Here is an 18,445-nt window from a genome sequence, read left to right as displayed (position 1 = left end):
CATCCCATTGAACTACAGTTCCCAAGATCTCCTGGGTAGAAATCTTAAAACAGTTTAATTCTTAATGTTAGAAACCTCAAGTTAGGCACCATGAGAGCTGATATATGTATACACATGCATGCCAAGCCTCAAGCAAATCCAAGCATCCCCTGATTTTGGGGGGAGTTTTGAAAATCTGATACCCCATTTTCAGAAATGGGATTTACTCTGACATTTTGAAAGATAAAAACTTTGAAGCAGGCACCCTCACAGATGCCATCTAGATCCACATTCGTGGCATGTTTCAAGCAAATCCCATCATCCCCTGTTTTTTGGCGGGGTTTTCCCCTTTTAACTCACCCCAATTCAAGTCCCATGCTAGAACTCCATCAATTTTCATGTTAGAAACCTCAAATTAGGCATCATGACAGCTGATCCATGTATACACATGCATACCAAGCCACAAGCAAATCCAAGCATCCCCTGATTTTTGAGGGATTTTTGAAAATCTAACACCCCAGTATCTCAGGGATTTTTAAAACTGCAGACAGCTCAATGGGCTTTCTTTATTTATGGCTTTTCCAAAGGAAATCCCAACATGCCATGAATTGGGGAGTAGATAAACCTAAATATGAATCTTCTTCCACACTTGAAAAATGTATTTGGAACTTCAAAAAGTCTAAGTGAGCACAGGAAGGAATTATCCCCTGAGTCAAAGCAAGACACACACAAACCATCCCTGCAAGGCGGGCACAGAGGAGGACAGGCAGCACTGGCAGCAAGCATGCCAGAGGCTTGTGGGGTTGAACCACAAATCTCATCATGTAGTACAGCTCCCAGGCACCAGGCGGGCAGAGAGGCAGGCAGAGATATGCCACAGATCTATCGGGAAGTCAGTTCCAGCAGATACCCCAAAACAACAGCACCCAGGCAGAGGCGGGAAGGCAGGCATGGAGCAGACATTTCTGGGGGCACAACAAAGTGAGCCAAGGATTGTTTCAAAGCAAGTAATGCAAACCAACCCTGTGAAGTGGGAGCAGCACAGAGAGATGCCTTTTCTTTTGCATCCCATAACTAGGAGGCTAGGAGGATAAGAGCAAAGCTTTGTGATCCTTGCTTCAGAGTTGATTGACTGCATTATGATCACAGCCATTATTAAACAACAACAAAATAATAACATTAATAATAGCAGTACTAATTAATATTAATAGCAACAACAACAACAACAACAACAACAAGGAGTTGAACCACAATGAAAGCCTGCCTGACTTCACTGAAGAGGAAACGCCAGGATAGCTTGGGCTATAGGGTGTATAAAATGTAATAAATAAATAAACAAAGGAGGGGTGGAATTAAAAGCAGCAGTGTTGTTGAATAAACATCAACAAGAAGATTTTTTTAAAAAAAGGCTATGTCTGTCTTTTACCAGTAAGAGGAAAGTGGACGTGCCCAGGGTGAGGGGGAACTATGCCAATTTGACTGGCCCTAAGTAAGTACCAGTCTTTAAGAAGCTACCTGACACTTCAACTCCTGACAGGCATAGCTTCTCCACTGGTTAATCTTTGGAGGGTTCTGATGACCCTCCAAGTACAGGAGTGTGTGCACTGGGCACGTCCACATGCCTTAGGGGACCTCATCCCCTTGCACCACATCTATTCAGTTGTTCACCAAGGTTAGGGTGGGTAGCAATGCTGTGTTTCCTATCTGTTATTTATTTGCTTAGTATATGATTTCAGGTTGTGTTTGTGCGTTTGGTGGGGCTACTGTTTTAAAAAACACTGGGAAAAGTCTGTTCAGAGACTAAGAAAGAAAAATTTCCCAGTATCCCAAGTTGGGATTGGAGAATGCTTCATCAGGTGATGATGATTAGGAGTTGAATCTGCCTCTCAGCACTTCAAAAAGGTACCTCTCCCGCTTTTTTTACCCTAGTTTAAAAACAAAATATAGCAAGCAAACCGCCACACGCGAAGTACTGAAATAGGCTCAAAATGACCCCCACCCACGACTCTCTAAGCACAGTGAGTTTCAAATAGATAGCTTGAAAAACAAAAAAGTTATCCACTAATCTTTTCCTCAATGCAATCCTATGGGCGAAAAAAATCCAAAATGGCAGATGGAGCGCTCCGTGAAAAGAGGAGCGATCCGCTTATGGTTGCTTCTCTTTGCCATGCTTCTCCAGCCCCCAATCCACTTCTCCTCCGCCTGTAGCGGAGGCGGATCACCTCGATCCGCTTCTGCTTCTCCGATCCGAGGAGAAGCGGATCACACCCCTATTATGGACCTCTTGGGGTCTTACTGGATGGATCTTCATGACTCACTCACCACATGAGATTACATAAGCAATAGATTGTTTCATCAGATGGACGCGGAATGCAATGTAATACCGTCTATTACGTTGAACCACAAATAGGTTAGTGCTGAAGCTGACCTGAAAATACAAGAGCTTTCTCTATCTTACTGGTAATACATAACCTCCGAATTCTGCCTTTCTCTTCTGCTAGTGAGTTCTTCCCTACACTCTCCTCCCATCCAAAAACACCAGATGCCCTTTCTGCCTTCAAGAAGTTCACACATTTTTTGCCTTCCTCTGGCCAGCTGCATCTTTCTCTTCTTGAAATCAAGAACCCAGGACTCCTGGTTTATTCTCACCTGGAGAAAGCAAGGCCAAGAGGAGGCATGTGCTCAACAGCCCATTCATAGTGATGAGAAGATCAAGAGCTGGGATAATGCGGAGCAGATCTGGACCACCGAAGGTGAATGATGTAGGAAGGGTTTATGGATAGGAATTTATAGAGTGAGGGGAGGAGCCCAAGGGCAGAAGCTGTGGTCAGCTATTTTGTTTGGATACAGAAGGTTTTGAAATGTCAGAGATGTTTTTTCTGGAACTCCTTCAAATGTTCAGATGAGCCATCCAGTCTTCCCTAAACTCTGATTTACCGATGGATTTGCAAAAACATGTCCACGAAGCACCCAGGTTTCAGTCTATTTTCTTGCATGTCTAGCACTACTGTCAGATTAGTGAAAAATAGCCCTATGATTATGCACCAAATTAATCAGATTCTGTTTCCTGATAGGAGAGGGTTTGGCTTGAAGAACTTTCCTTGACCTTATTTTGTACTGAATATGTCATCATGGTATTATAGCCTCAGCCTCTTCAAGGCACCCATTTTTTTTCCTTGCATAATGGAGTCCAGTGGTTTATGGTCTTTCTGCATGGCCCTGAAAAGAGACACAGGATCTTTAAAAGAGACAGAAAGAATGTTTCCTTAGTATATGATGTCCTTAGCACATGGACCATGATACTATTCTAATGCCAAATAAGTAAGTGGTAATTCTTGGTTACAGGGAAGGGCAGGGGAAATGGCCAAAGAAACGCTTTTCAAATCCAAAGAACTGGTTTGGTATGGTGACCATAGGAAAGGAGGACAGGGCTCCTGTATCTTTAACTATTGAATAGAAAAGGGAATTTCAGCAGGAGAAAAAGGAGACATCTTTGTCCTCTGTGTCCAGACTTAAATACCCCTCTCAAAGACAAAGACCTCCCTCCTAATACATATTAATTTATTCTGAAATAGCTAATTACATTGGTCCATGTCATAAATTTAGACCATCTTCTTCCCAGAATATTCCACCCCTTTCTGATGTATTTGTTTACTTCTAAGTCGGACATGACTTCAGCTGTCTACTTCTCTGTTCTTATGGGGATTTTTCCAACTACAACCTCACCTGTTCTTAACCCTGGGCCCTTCACCTAGTTACAGTTAGTACATGTCACAAGTTCTTATGACTAATGTTGCAAGTCCTCATGAGTAACCAAGTTGCAAGTCCTCATGAGTAACCAAGTTGCAAGTCCTCATGAGTAACCAAGTTGCAAGTCCTCATGAGTAACCAAGTTGCAAGTCCTCATGAGTAATGTCTTTAAGCAACCTCAAATCATATTTCCAAATCATTTCCCATCAGGCCTTATCTGAACTAAAGCATCTCCTTGATACAGTATTCTGTGTGTGTATGCCTACTTGCCCATGTAATATTAAATCACTACCCTATCACTTGTACACCCATTTAAACCCATTCTATGCCCCCAAAAGCTTCTTTCTCTATGCTATGCCAACAAACTTTTATAACCCCAATCTTACACATATTTAGTAAAATTTCAAATGAAGAAATAATCTTACATCCCCCATGACATTCACAAAACCATACAATGAAAGAAATATGGTTTTATGATATGTCAAACAAACTTATCAATTGCTTTTTTATTATTATAATGCATATATGGATTACCCCATTCCTGAGACATCTCATTCAAATTTCTTTTAATTATATAATTTTTTACAAGAAGTTCACAGACAAAAATCTGTGAATTTTCTTATTGGGTAAACTAATAGTGTGTTTTTAACATTGGTGTGATATATGTATTTAAGCGTGTAAATCTAGTGTAATATTTTCACATGTCTGATATTTGCATGCTTACTAATGTATGGTAATCTTGTTTGCTGATACTCTCTAGTTTCTTGGTGACTTAAAACTCTAGTAGCATTGAGTGAAGACGTCTATCACTGAGCTGGAGATGAATTCATGCTCAGTTGTCTGTTGAAAGTCATCTTCTTCATCTCTTTTGTAAGAATTGTAGAGAAACATCTTCAGTCTCATCTAGTTCCTGCATCACAGGCTATGCAAAGTAGTCAGGCATCTTTCTTGAAGACAGGACCGACTTTTAAAGAGTGAAGCAAGTTGATATGGTTTGTTTCTCTTGAAGTGCAAAACTGCCACACCTGGGGAAGCCTGGGCGTGGGGAGGCATTTGCAGGTGGGGGTGGGAGTTGAGGCATGTAGGCATGCCATTGGTGGCCTCTCCGTGGTGCCACCGGAGAGGAGAGAGGGAATTGGAGCTCATTTATTGGCTCTTGCCCCTCCCCTCTTCCTCGTCGAAGCACAGCTGCCAAGCATCTTGGGCATGCTTGGACAGCCAGCTCTGCACGTGGAGTAGAGGAGAGGCCATGACAGTGGCTCACACAAGTGACCTCCTAGCAACCACCAGCGGAACATGGCAATGCACATGAATCAAATCTATTTGTTGACCATCTATTTGATTGATTATTTTTTTCTGGACAGTTTAGGTTTTCTTGGTCTGTTTTAGAAAATTAAACAAAACAATTACACTAAAATACTGATAAGCCTCTTATTAAGCACCCTATCCAAGCTTACAACTGGTGTGAATGGAGGTTCTGCAAATACAATACAATATAAAGTAAAATAGAAAGAATAAAGGAAAATAATCCAAAGGGGAAAGAAAAGGAAAAATAATTGTTGCATGCATCAGTGGAAGTTCTGGATCTTCTGGTTAGGGTTTTCCTGGTAACCAGTAAATAGAATAGTGAAATATGTTTCTTTCATAATGATAGGTTTGAGTTATGTTGGTTCCTTTAAAAAATATATCTTGATCTAGACATCTCCAATTCTTGTCTCTCATTATCACAATGTGAATAGATTGTATTAATTAACTATCTACATGTTTGATGTTTGGAATATTCACATCTTCCTTCTATGAACCAAGGACTCTCAGTCATCAAGTCCTTTCAAATAGAATGATAGAATCAATTGGGCGAGGATCTAAGGATCTTACAATTGTATTCTATAGCCCTCACATCATAAGAACATAAGAAGGGCCATGCTGGATCAGACCAAGGGTCCATCTAGTCTGGCACTCTGTTCACACAGTGGCCAACCACCCATCAGCCAGGGATGAACAAGCAGGACATGGTGCAACAGCCCCCTCCCCTCCATGTTCCCCAGCAACTGGTCACACAGGCTTACTGCCTTGAATACTGGAGACAGCACACAACCATCAGGGCTAGTAGCCATTGATAGCTTTTGCCTCCAGGAATTTATCCAACCCCCTTTTAAAGCCATCCAGATAGGTGGCCAGCACTACATCTTGTGGTAGTGAGTTCCATAATTTAACTATGTGCTGTGTGAAGAAGTACTACCTTTTATTTGTATTGGATTTCCCACAAATCAGTTTCATAGGATGACCCCATGTTCCTCAGCAACTGGTGCACACAGGCTTATTGCCTCGAATACTGTAACCCATCCTGTAACCCATATTTTTTTAGTTAGCACAAGCACCTCCTTCCTCTTATTATCCACACCTTTTCTACCCTAAAACCTTTTGCATAGAGTAGAAGAAGTACCCACATTTTGGGGGCTCAGCCAAGACAATTTCAAGTGATTTGTAGCTCTTGAAAAGTACTGATTGAGTAACTGTAAATGTAGACATAACACATAAGATATTATTTGGGTCTAGGGATGGATGATTTTCCATAGGTGGCAGTACAGCCCACCTTGGGAAAGTCAACAGAACCTTTGCTGGTGTATTTACCTGTATGGGTGCCATAGTCACTTTCAGTCAAAACCACTCTGTCAGAGAAAGTGGAGCAAGAGGAATAAGAAGTGAGTCATTGTTGGCTTCACAAAGCAAATTTGTTTGTTTTAGGGTGACCATATGGAAAGGAGGACAGGCTGTATCTTTAACAGTTGTACTGAAAAGGGAATTTCAGCAGGTGTCATTTGTATGCATGCAGCACCTGGTGAAATTCCCTCTTCATCACAACAGTTAAAGCTGCAGGTGCCCTGCCCACTTTTAAATCTGATCACTCTAGTATAGTTCCTGCACCGTTAACTGTTGTGATGAAGAGGGAATTCCACCAGGTTCTCCATATATACAAATGACACCTGCTGAAATTCCCTTTTCAATACAACTGTTAAAGATACAGGAGCTCTGTCCTCCTTTTCATATGGTCACCCTAGTTTGTTTGTCTTTCATTGTTTTTATCTGTGAGTTCAGCTGGTGTAAAAAATATTATAAATAGCTAAACTGCAACCTATATATAAAAGTCAGATCCTTAAACTTTAACAAAAACACTGATAAATTATGGCTTTTCTTCTATAGTTCTAGAGAAGAAGGTTCCTCTTACTCCCATAATGTGTCTTATCTGGCCGCACCATCTTGTGGTTAATTTGTATATGACATTCATAAATTAAAAATTGTGGTGACTGGCACTTGAGGTAACCTGTAAGTAATTTGTCTGCTTGCAGTTAGATTCTGAGAGTCTAGAAAATACTGTAAGTAGTGTTTTTTCTTTAGATTACATTTGAAGGACCTGATTCAATTGGTTGGTTTAAGTGGGCTGGTTGAGATGTCTTTTAATAATGTTGCCTGTTTTGGATAGGAATCTGTACCAGTTGCTTCAATTAAAAAAACATGGAGTCAAGTAACTCAATGCCTGGCCAATCTTCCCAGATTCAACTGGGGCCTCCAGAAGAGGCTTTTGCCTCAGTGCTCTACCAGGAAGGTAGGGGACCTGGAATTAAAAAGGCAATTGCATTTATTATAAGGGGCAACCATATGGAGGATATGCAGGAGTTAGAACAAAAGATCAAACAACAATTAATGGGAACATGTCCCCCCAAATCTGCTCAAGCAGCAGAAGCCATAGCCCTAGGCACCTCCAGATGCCTACTCCGAGAGAGGCTCGGAGTGTGGCAACAAGGGATAGGGCCTTTTCAGTGGTGGCCCCCAGACTGTGGAATGATCTCCCTGATGAGGCTCGCCTGGCACCAACGCTGCTATCTTTCCGGCGCTAGGTTAAGACTTTCCTCTTTGCCCAGGCATATGGCGGCACATCCTAATTACCCACATGTTTAGTTTTTAATCGGTTTTTAATGCTTTATGTGTGTATGTTCTGTGTTTTAGAGTTTTAAGTTTTGTATACTTGTTTTTACCTCAATTTTAGAATTTCTGTAAACCGCCCAGAGAGCCCTGGCTATGGGAGCGGTATATAAGTATCATAAATAAATAAATAAATAAATAAATAAAAAAAATAGTACCTAGTCATCAGAAGATACTAGTTTCACATATTGCATTTATATAGTAAATTTATTAGCTGATTATTTAAAACATTGGAAACATTCACAGCTTTTGAAAATTGATGGCAATATATTGTTACACAAGCAGATATGGAAGGAATTTGCTCAATTATTAGAAGACAGACAACCTAAATCTGATCCTATTCAACATACGTTGGTTTATGGAACAGCAACTGATCCAAACTGAAAATATTGGAATGACCAAATGGATAAGTTAGCCAAACAAGCTTCAGTACCTGAACTTCTGGAAAGGAGTAAATAAATTACTGTTTTGACATGATTTACATCAAAGTCTCAACTTAAACAAAGGGATCTTTATCCAGATATTGTAAATGAAGAACCAAAAGACTTTTCTCAGAATTTTCCACTATATTTGAAGAGGAACTTCTATTGCTGGCCACACGGACACAGTCGGATGTTTGCCACCCTATCTTAGGCAACTACAACATAGCTCCCTCTCTCCCTGTGCCCATGCCTACAACAGCATCCCCTTGAGCTAGAAGTCCAAAATCAGCATATATAAACCCTCTTGTTCTGACCCCTTGAAATTCTCTTGCTGTTCACCAGAAGAAGAAGAAAAATCCAGAAAAGAAAGAGAAGAAAACCAAAGAATCCTGAGGTCCCAGACCTCCCTTGCTTTCACCAATAGGGCGACAATGTCTTTCTTTCCTTTACAAATGGTGGAATTCACGGGGAGGAGGGTTCTCGTCTCATCTATTTACCCCTTTGTTTCGGGCTGCTTGGATGATCCCTTGACACTCTGGCAGTACTTGCTGAAGATGTCAAATTGTAGCAGGCCATTACCTAAATATGATTTCCCCATGGGGTAGAAACATAAAGCCTTGTTTGCACAACCTTGCACAGTAATACGTTGATTGGGTAATCCATCTGGAAAAGAAAAAGTAGGATATGGAGTTGAAAACTCCCTCTTGTAGAACAAGGAGCATGCCTTGCCTGTGTCCCCTACTCCAGAACCTGGATCCAAATCTCAGGGTAGGTCTTTGCACCATCTCAATTAACAAGCCCTTGGGTCACTCATGAAGCTACTTCTCCCCAGGGCCCTGCCTCATGGTACTGCATTGCCACTAACCCTGCAGTTTAGTTGCTGTGGGGTGGCGGCGGATAGCAGGAGGCAACACGGGCTTCCTGGCATCCATTTGGCTTGGCAGGCCTGCCCTCTGCTCATCTTCTGGCCACCAATCAGGGTCACCATCTGCCCTGGAACACCCCAGGCTCAATGCTGGAGCAAGGTGAAAGGACCTCAATGGATTCCTGCATTGAGCAGGGGTTTGGACTAGATGGCCTTATAGGCACCTTCCTGCTCTACTATTCTATGATTCTATGACTCTATGACCATGATGACCTCATTTTGAAGAAAATAATGGCAAGTCTCTGACTTTTTTTTTAATGCTTCACTTTGTGTAAAAGCCCTAGGGTGGCTGTGTTGTATAACCAACGCGGCCCCTCTGTGCAGCCATTGTGGTAGTTAGAAGATATATAGACAGCCCCCAGGTCTGTATGCAGCAGGACAGTCTGCATAATAAGATACATTTAAAAATAGACCAGGGCAGGATCTATACTACTGCTTTAAAGCGCTTTATAACAGTTTTGACAACTGTTGGGGCCCAGGACACACTGCATATACAGTTTTCAAAATGTTTTCAAAGTGCTTTAAAGCTCTTTAAAGGCAGAAAAGATGTTGGGTGGGTGACAGACCAGTCCTTCTCCCCCAATAATTCGTTAAAAGCCTAATAATCTGTAAGTATTAGCGGCATTCAGCTATATGCATCAGTTGTTGGGGAATATGGGTGGGAGGGTGCTGTTGGAGCCATGTCTTGTTTGTGGGTTGCTAGTCGACAGCTAGTTGGCCACTAGGGCCACAGCTAGACCTAAGGTTTCTCCTGGGATCATCCAGGGTTCGCCCCTGCCTGAGCACTGGATGCCCTTTGTGTCACCTAGGCCACAGCTAGACCTGAGGTTTATCCTGGGATCATCCAGGGTTCGCCCCTGCCTGAGCACTGGATGCCCTTTGTGTCACCTAGATGAACAGGTTTGACCCCTGGACGATCCAGGAATAAACCTTAGGTCTAGCGATGGCCTATGTGAACAGAGTGCTGGACTAAATGGACCCTTGGTCTGATTCAGCAGGGCTCTCCTTATGTTCTTATGACTATGGACAAACAGGCGGGTGTGTGTGTAATCTAATAATAATAATAATAATAATAATAATAATAATAATAATAATAATAATAATAAATTATTTGTTACCCGCCTCTCCCTCTGGATCGAGAAAGGATACAACACAAATAAAAACACCATAAAATACATAAACTAATTCAAACATTTAAAACCATCCTTGCCAACCATCCTCTATCCTTGCCAAGCAGAAGCAGCATGGGCAATATAGTCTGCTAAGCAAAATTGTGCCCAACATAAAAGGGTCTTAGGTAAAATATGAACGAAAGACATTTTTAAAATGCACAGTATTAAACCAAGACCTCTTCATTGCTGCAGCAATGCAGAAATAAAGAAAAAGAGAGAAACTATGCAAGTTTCCCCTGACATTGCTAGTTGGAAATTCTACTCACATAGACTCATGTCAAATGTCATATCAACACATTGATCCTCAGTTCCTCGGCACTGGACGGTTCTCCCCTGGCTGTCGCAATAATCTGAATTCCTGGAGAAACAGCTTGGGCATTGCAACCCATTGGGTTTAAGGTGGTTGTAATTTGGCATTACAAAAGACAAGCTCTATATTAGTGCACAGTTTCATGACCAGCCCATTTTTTCATATCTAGTATTTTTTGCCCCAGCCAGTCTCATCCTAAGGAACAGTGGGAACAATTTCCCCCTCGACTTTAAAAACAGGGAAGCCTTAAGTAAGTCGTGTTCTTTTTCTTTGGCTCACCCAGAGAAAGGTATCTACGGCAAGTTTATGGTAGTGAGAGCCAATGCAGTGTAGTGCTCCTGGTGGCTCCACATAGACCCATCCTCCGATTGGAGTCCACCAGGAGAAGAGCCTTCAGCGTGGTAGCCCCCCTCCTATGGAATTCCCTGCCTCTGGAGGTCAGGCAGGTGCCAACTTTGTATTCCTTTTGGTGGCTCCTGAAAATGTCATTATTCCAGGAAGCCTTTCCTTAATGACCAGCCATGGTTCACTGTATATTTTGCTTGTTTTAAAATCTATTTCAAAGTGTTTTAGTCTGTTTTTATTTTATTTTATCTTGTACAATACCCCAAAATTTTGAATGGGGAGTGGTATATAAATATTGTAAATAAATAAATAAAAATAAATAATAAATAGTGGCTAGAGTGTTGGACTGGGAGTCGGGAGATCTGGGTTCTAGTCACCATTTGGCCATGGAAGCTCATTGGGTGACTTTGGGCCAATGATGGAGCACTCCATCACACATGGGAAAACACGCTCCCTACCATCGCTCCTCCGCTCCTGGTTTCGTTGCTCAGTTACTTCCTGTTCCAAAACAGGAAGTACCCAATGAGCACGATGCCCATTTAGTCAGGTTATCTAATCATGCTGCTTCTCCTGCACACAGCAGGAGAGAGCAGCAACTTCCGGTTTTAAAACTATTTCGGACTTTCTGCAGTTTTTCTTGTGGCGCAAGGAAGGCCAGAAGGGGCGGAAGACGCAGGAGAGGCAGACAATGGCATGTGAGGACCTGTGAAAAATCCGTGAGTGCCCAGTAATGAGCATGCGATAAAACACTCCTCGGATGGAGCCCGGACTCTCAGCTCAACCGTCCTCATAGGGTTGTTGCTGTGAAGATAAAAGGGAGAGGAGGAGGATTATGTATGATGCCTTTGGTTCCTTGGAGGAAAACAGGTGGGGTGTAAATAAAGTTTAACCATCACTGCAACTATGTTCCCAAATGCAATGGCAGCCATTTGTGCACATGGCAGAGAGCTAATCGGTGCATATTATAGCAGCTGGCTGGCACTCACTGGATTAAAAATAATCCTCCTTCTCTTGCTGAAAACATGCAAGCTGGAAGGCAGCAAACAGCAAGCAGCCGGGGCTGAGTATAAAGTTAAAATAGAGCACGGTGGGTGGGTGGCCACAGCTGGTAAGGTGTGGGAGAAAAGTGAAGCTTCAGCAGCAACAGCTGAACTGCCCAAGTGGCTGCTATAAAGCTCTGGGAAGGAGCAGCAGCAGAAGGGTAATGAGAAGAGCCAGATAAGGGAAGACCGGCTGGGAAATGTTGCTTGCGAGAAGGCAGAGAGATGGTCAGTCAATCAAGGCAGACACTGGAGGAGTGTCTCAGCTGCCAGCACCACCCAGGCCTTCCTTCAGTGGGGGACCTGGAAATTCCCAGTTGGCAGCGCCAGAAAGATCTCAGCCACATCAAAACCTAGCCTTAGCATCTCTATCTGAGGCACATGTAGAGTCCCACCCACTTCTTGGGCTGGAGAGCTACTTCCCTAGAAGCAGACAACTTCCCATGAAGGAGAACTGTGAAGTATTGCCACCTGAAGGGCTAGTACAGCTAAAGGGGAGAGTTGAAAATGTTCATAGTTTAAAACCAGAAAAGGAGAGAGGAAGACCTTTGTAGGTCTCTACACTTTCAAGTCCACAGTGCTGTAATTAGAAGAAAGACTTACAATAAAGACCGGAGTGCATTTGCTTGTGGGCTTCTCTAATTATGCAGGCTCTGGAAAAGGGTTGGCTTAATGGACAACTTCTGGGGGACCCTCTCTCACACATGGAGACTTCACTTGAGTTCAGGCAATCATCAGCTCGGCCACGGAGAATGCCTGAGCCTCTCTGCATAGTCTCATCTTTCCTTCTGTTACTTACGCTGGAGCATTTGTGACTGGCTTTTTTATGAATGTAGATTCAGGGTGGATCTACACTTATTTAAAAAAATGTTATTGAAGGGTTACGATTACTGTTTGGGACACATGATGCTCATGTTTTCACGTTGCATCTTCATTGTTTTCTTCATCTTTCTATCAATATATAATTTCATTTTTCATGTTGTAAAAGCATTGCAGGATGTCATATGTGCCCCCTTTCTTCGTTATCGCTACATCTCTCTTAAATTTCAAACCTCGTGTTCTAGCCAATCATTGACATGGGGGTGTGGTCTGTTGATTTCAGCACTGAAAACAAGATTTGTTCCTGTGCAGAGATCTTAGAAATGGCAGGAGGGCTAAGGCAGAAGAACAGAAAGTGGGTGGATCACTGAAACGAGTGACGAACAGAAACTCCTAGCTACAACGACACAACATACAGTGTGTCCTGGTTTAATAGATTACTAATGGGAAAGAGAAAGGTAAGTTACGCTGTATTCCCAGAGTGTGTCCTGTGATCTTTTAAAGTGCTAATGAATATAACGTTTCCAGTGGTAATAAACAACATTATAAGCACTTGTGTAGATTCGCCCAAAGTCTAAAAAGATGGAGAAACTTACACTGCAGTTCTCGTACATTGCACTCATCTGTCTGACAGCAGCGACTTTTCACCTGAGCATATCTGGCATCTACTGTACTTCCAATATAATAGCCTTCATTACATTCGTCGGATCTGGAACATCCCTTGTAAGTAAAAGCAGATGGAAATTGCCCTGTGAACGAGGATAGGAAAAAAAATTGACTAGCAAAACAGCAACAGCTCAATCTTCCCCTAATTTAAATGTGTATGTCATGACACCCCTAATTATGTATGTTGGCCCGTTGAGAAAGTTAGTTTTGGTGTAAAGAATACAATTTGGCAAGTTGTTGCTTAATGTTATACTTGCTTTCGTCAAGTCCTCCCTTGTCATTTTGCCAGGGTGCTCAGAGTTCTTCATGTGGAACCCAGCTCACCACTCATAGATCTACAAATCTTACAATTCATTGCTGGGGGTGGGGTGGGTGGAGGGGGAGAAGCTATGAAAGACAGACAAACTCCAATTTCAATATTAAGCCATAGCTAGATGAGGGCTTATCCTGGGGATCACCCCAGGATCATCCTTGGGTGTCCACATGACACACAGGGGATCCTGGGAGCAGGGAGGGATAATCCCTCCATTTCCCTGGGATTTTGCTCTACCCTTGCAGCCTGGTTTTTCCGCAGTCCCGGGCTGATCCCGAGACCATGGAACAATGGAACATGTGGCCGGGCATCGTAGGTTGTCCTGGCTCCTCATGATTACTTGGGAGGAGCCGGGAACCGTGCATGGGCTGTGCCCATTGGGGGGTGGGGTGGGGTGGGGTAGAGCAGGGATTAAAAACAACAACAACCCTAGCTTTGAGTGCACAAGCTCTCATGCACTTCTTTTTTAAAAAAATAAAATAAAATGGCGGGTGTGACATCCTCTCTGTCTGAGGTCGTCACACGCTGCATGTAAACAGGGGGAGATCTCACAATGAAAATATCACGAGATCCTCGCCCCTCTGTTGCACTAGACCAGGTAGGTCTAGCTGAGGCCTTAGACAGGTCCTCCAGGCTAGTTCACACATGCTTACAGTTTACATATCCTTGCGCCCCTTTGATTGCTGAGCTCTTGATGAGGCTGCTCTGAAAGTAAAGGTGTTCAGGTATGGGCTGTTGAAATTGAGGCTAATGTTTTGTAGTGATTCCCCACGGACAGATGTGAATCCTTCTGCATTCTCCAGAGACCCAATCATGAAAGGGCAGTTGGTTAAATGGACTGAAAACACATGTCACTCACACGTTGTTAAATTAGTAGAGACAGCAAGGCAAACGTCTTGATCCTGTCCACACTCCTCAGTCCTCACATCTTCATCTCTACATGTTTCTCCACAGCCAAAAGAGGTTTTACACCTCAAAGATGCCACTGTAGACAGGAGAAAGGACTGTAAAACCTTAATATTACCTACATAAGTCACACAATTCTTGACAAATAAAGCCGCATTACATCTAGGTTGAAACCTTGCTTTGCTGTCATCGCTCTGACATCGTTTCCTGAAAACAGGAAGTTATAGGCCCATTCAATCCAGTAGGAGAGAGCAGCAACCGGACTTTTTTTGGTTTTTTTTGCAGTGCAACGAAAGCTAGACGAGGCAGAAGATGCACGAGAGGCAGACAACATCATGTGATGTGCTCAGTAACGAGTGTGCAGTAAAATGCTTGTTGGATGGAGCTTTTAGACTGCCCATTTCTTTCCTTTTTCTCAGGATGTATTCCCAGTTGTTCTGGTGATACTGGGGCTTCCTCCCTCAGTAATTTGATTTAGATTGCTGCCTGAATCCGTTCAGAAGGATTAAGGGTATTGCATCCTTTAATAACGCTAAAGCTATGTCTAATCAGTTTTAGTTTCATAACTTTGCAGCTATCAAAGCAAGATTCTTCAGGCTGCAATCCTGTTCACACTTCACAGAAATGTGAATTATGAAGGAGAGCTAAGTTTTCATTGGCAGATTCATTAAGTTCGCGCTGCAAGGCAAACTGGCTGAATTTTCCCCTCATTCCTAGTCATTATCTCTCAGGGAACATCTACACTATAAATTTAGATTCTCTTTATACAAGTTTAGCCATTGAAGGCATCCTGGGAATTGGGGTACGGTTCAGAGGCTGAACATTTCAGACTAAGGCTCCCTTACTCCTCTCATCGTACTCCAGATCTTAGGTCTCCTGGAAAGAGCGTAAAACCCGTTTAATTCTTCAATTCAGACAGATTCTAATATCCAGGTGTCAAGTCATTTTTGCCCCACTTACTGTGTCCTGCATTGTAGTTTAATTCTTCACTTTAGATAGGGTCTGGTATCCAGGGGTTAGGTGCCTCTGCCCCACTCAAAACTCCTAGATTGCATCCTACTTACTGTGTTGTGCACCCATATTCATTTACTCAAAGACATTAGACATGGAACTTTTGGAGCTCACTGGATGAATCTTAGTGACTGATTCACTGCATGAAATTTCATAAGCCACAGTCTACTTCATCAAATGGGTGCTGAATGCAATTTAATGCTGCCTATTATACTGAGCTACTAATAGTGCTGAAGCTCACCTGAAAATGCAAGTGTTTTCTCTACCTTACTGTTTATTTTATTTATTTTTATTACTTTTTATGCTGCCCAATAGCCAATGTTCTCTAGGCAGTTCATAATTTAAAAGTGCAAAAGCAAGGAAAACCCCGTGGGGGAGTGAAAAATAGCCAAAGGCAAGGGTGGAACCAAGTAATCTTCAAACATAAGTATTAGCAAAACCCTTGGCACTTTAATAAATACTTTTGTTATATTTATGTTTGAAGATTACTTGGTTTCACCCTTGCCTTTGGCTATTTTTTACTCAGTTCATAATTTAAACCATAAAACATTTATTTATTTGTTTAATTTATATACCACCCCATAGCCGAAGCTCTCTGGGTGGTTTACAAAAGTTTTTAAAAAATCAAAACATAATATAAGGCTTTGGAAGTTTTAAAATATCATTCAAAACCAAAATAAATCTGGCTGAGGCCTTAGCTAGACCTAAGGTTTATCCCGAAACCATCCCGGGGTTGTCTCTGCTTGCTCCCGGGATCCCCTGTGTGTCATTTACATGAACACGGATGACCCCAGGACAATCCCGGGATAAACCTTAGGTCTAGTTAAGGCCTGGGAAAGCCTATGTGAAAAGATGTGTATTCAGGAGGCATTTAAAAGATGTTACATTTTCCTCCTCCCAGACTGCATGAACTATTGGTACATAACACTGGAATTCTGCCTTTTTCTTCTGTTATTTATTTATTTAAAACATTTATATCCTTCCCTATATCATTAAGATCTCAGAGCGGCATACAGATTTATTTATTTACTTATTACATTTCTATACTGCCCAATAGCCGGAGCTCTCTGGGCGGTTCACAAAAATAAAAACATACAGCATAAAACAATAAATATGCACAGTTAAAAACAAATTAAACCATGATCCAAGTTAAAACAATATATAATTTAAAAGCAGTAAAAACAGTTAAAACTGTTAAAACTAGGGGTGTGCATGGACCCCCCGCTCCGCTTCACTTCCAGATCTGCGATTTGCGGATCGGGCCGCTCCGCCCCGCCCCCGCTCCGCCTATGTCCACTCCGCTCCGCTCGGAGCTCCGGATCCGGATCGGAGCTCCGTTCCCCCCCATAGGCTTGCATTAAGCTAAAAAAGTATACAACTTTTTTTCTGTTAAAGTTAGAAACCTCAAGTTTGGCACCATGACACCTCATGGAGGTATACACATGCACGCCAAGACTCAAGGCAGTCACATCATCTCCTGATTTTTGGGGAATTTATGAAAATCGGGCACCCCATTCACACCCCTTTCGATAGCTCCGTCAATTTGCATGTTAGAAACCTCAAACTCACCACCATGATAGCTTATCCAGGGACACACATGCACACCCAGACTCAAGGCAGTCACATCATCCCCTGATTTTTGGGGAATTTATGAAAATCGGGCAACCCATTCACACCCCTTTCGATACTCCATCAATTTGCATGTTAAAAACCTCAAACTCGCCACCATGATAGCTTATCCAGGGACACACACGCATGCCCAGACTCAAGGCAGTCCCACCATCCCCTGATTTTTGGGGAATTTATGAAAACCGGGCACCCCATTCACACCCCTTTCCATAGCTCCGTCAATTTGCACTTTAAAAATCTCAAACTCGCCACCATGAAAGCTTATCCAGGGGTGCACACGCACACTGAGACTCAAGGCAGTCCCAGTGGCAGAGCCCGGTAAAGGACCAAGGGAGAGGGGGACCTTACCTGCCTCCGTCCATGGTCCGTCGCCGTCTTCAATTGAGCCCGCGGTTCCACCATGAAGTCTGGGCCGTGGAACCGCAGGCTCAATTGAAGACACCGACAGACCGCGGACGGAGGCAGGTAAGGGAGAGGAGGGCAGGGAGGGGGGTTACCGGGCCCTGCCGCCGTCGCCGCATGGGCGACAGTGACAGCGGCAGGGCCTGGTAAACCCCACTTACCTTTCCGGCGGAGCTCCGGATCGAGGCGAAGGATCCGCCTTCACCTCGATCCTCTTCGCCACGCTCCGCCGGCCCCCCAATCCTCTTCGCCTCCGCCTTAAGGGCAGACGAAGCCCCCCGCTCCGCTCCTGCTTCTCCGGTCTGATTAGAAGCGGAGCACATCCCTAGTTAAAACAATGTGCCAGTGAGTGAACATCCTTCCCACTTTCTCCTCCCATCTTAAGAACCCCAGGTTCCCTCACTTCCCTTCCTGCCTTCAAGAACACCTGAAGTTCTTCGCCTTTCTCTAGGCAGCTGCATATTTCCTTCCCAGAAACAAGAAACCAGGACTTCTGGTTCATACTCACCCAGAGAAAGTAAGGCCAAGAGGAGGCATATGCTCAGAAGTGCCTTCATAGTGAGATGAGAAGATGAAGAAACAGGAGGTTGTGGAGCACAGCTATACCAACCAAGGTGACCAGCGTAGGATGGCGGTTATGCAGGGTAATTTATAGAACAAGGAGAGGAGCCCAAGGACAAGATAAGAACAACTGTTTTGCTGTGCTGCTTTTAGTGCTTTGAAGTCAACTGAGTTTTTGAAGCGCTGGAAATGTTTCCCTCAAATTCCAAGAAAT

General features: G+C 43.1%; 2 protein-coding genes across 2 annotated transcripts; both read right to left on the bottom strand.

The window, feature by feature from the left end:
- Positions 1–8,352: 8,352 nt before the first annotated feature.
- On the bottom strand, positions 8,353–10,646 carry LOC134408410 (phospholipase A2 inhibitor NAI-like). Its single transcript, XM_063140666.1, has 2 exons — positions 10,496–10,646; positions 8,353–8,795 (listed from the first exon to the last, which is right to left on the bottom strand). Exons 1-2 carry the CDS (start codon positions 10,644–10,646, stop codon positions 8,626–8,628), a joined length of 321 nt encoding a protein of 106 aa, XP_062996736.1. The 3' UTR covers positions 8,353–8,625.
- A 1,701-nt stretch (positions 10,647–12,347) lies between these two features.
- LOC134408409 (phospholipase A2 inhibitor and Ly6/PLAUR domain-containing protein-like) lies at positions 12,348–18,283 on the bottom strand. Its single transcript, XM_063140665.1, has 4 exons — positions 18,179–18,283; positions 14,582–14,707; positions 13,340–13,492; positions 12,348–12,412 (listed from the first exon to the last, which is right to left on the bottom strand). Exons 1-4 carry the CDS (start codon positions 18,225–18,227, stop codon positions 12,348–12,350), a joined length of 393 nt encoding a protein of 130 aa, XP_062996735.1. The 5' UTR covers positions 18,228–18,283.
- Between the last annotated feature and the right edge of the window lie 162 nt (positions 18,284–18,445).

Source organism: Elgaria multicarinata, chromosome 13 (genome assembly GCF_023053635.1).
Source record: "Elgaria multicarinata webbii isolate HBS135686 ecotype San Diego chromosome 13, rElgMul1.1.pri, whole genome shotgun sequence".
In the NCBI taxonomy this organism is placed as follows: domain Eukaryota; kingdom Metazoa; phylum Chordata; class Lepidosauria; order Squamata; family Anguidae; genus Elgaria; species Elgaria multicarinata.
The sequence above is the reverse complement of the archived record's forward strand: the minus strand, read 5'-3'. Positions and strand labels throughout refer to the sequence as shown.

What these genes read in the sequence shown, in the direction of transcription:
- LOC134408410 (XM_063140666.1), bottom strand. Translation starts at nt 10,646, where the DNA reads ATGCCAAATTACAACCACCTTAAACCCAATGGGTTGCAATGCCCAAGC. An exon ending in GACATTTGACATGAGTCTAT is followed by an intron (nt 8,796 to 10,495) that starts GTGAGTAGAATT and finishes TTTCTTTTCCAG; the next exon opens with ATGGATTACCCAATCAACGT.
- LOC134408409 (XM_063140665.1), bottom strand. Translation starts at nt 18,227, where the DNA reads ATGAAGGCACTTCTGAGCATATGCCTCCTCTTGGCCTTACTTTCTCTG. An exon ending in CTTGGCCTTACTTTCTCTGG is followed by an intron (nt 14,708 to 18,178) that starts GTGAGTATGAAC and finishes TCCTGTCTACAG; the next exon opens with TGGCATCTTTGAGGTGTAAA. An exon ending in CTCTACTAATTTAACAACGT is followed by an intron (nt 13,493 to 14,581) that starts GTGAGTGACATG and finishes CCTCGTTCACAG; the next exon opens with GGCAATTTCCATCTGCTTTT.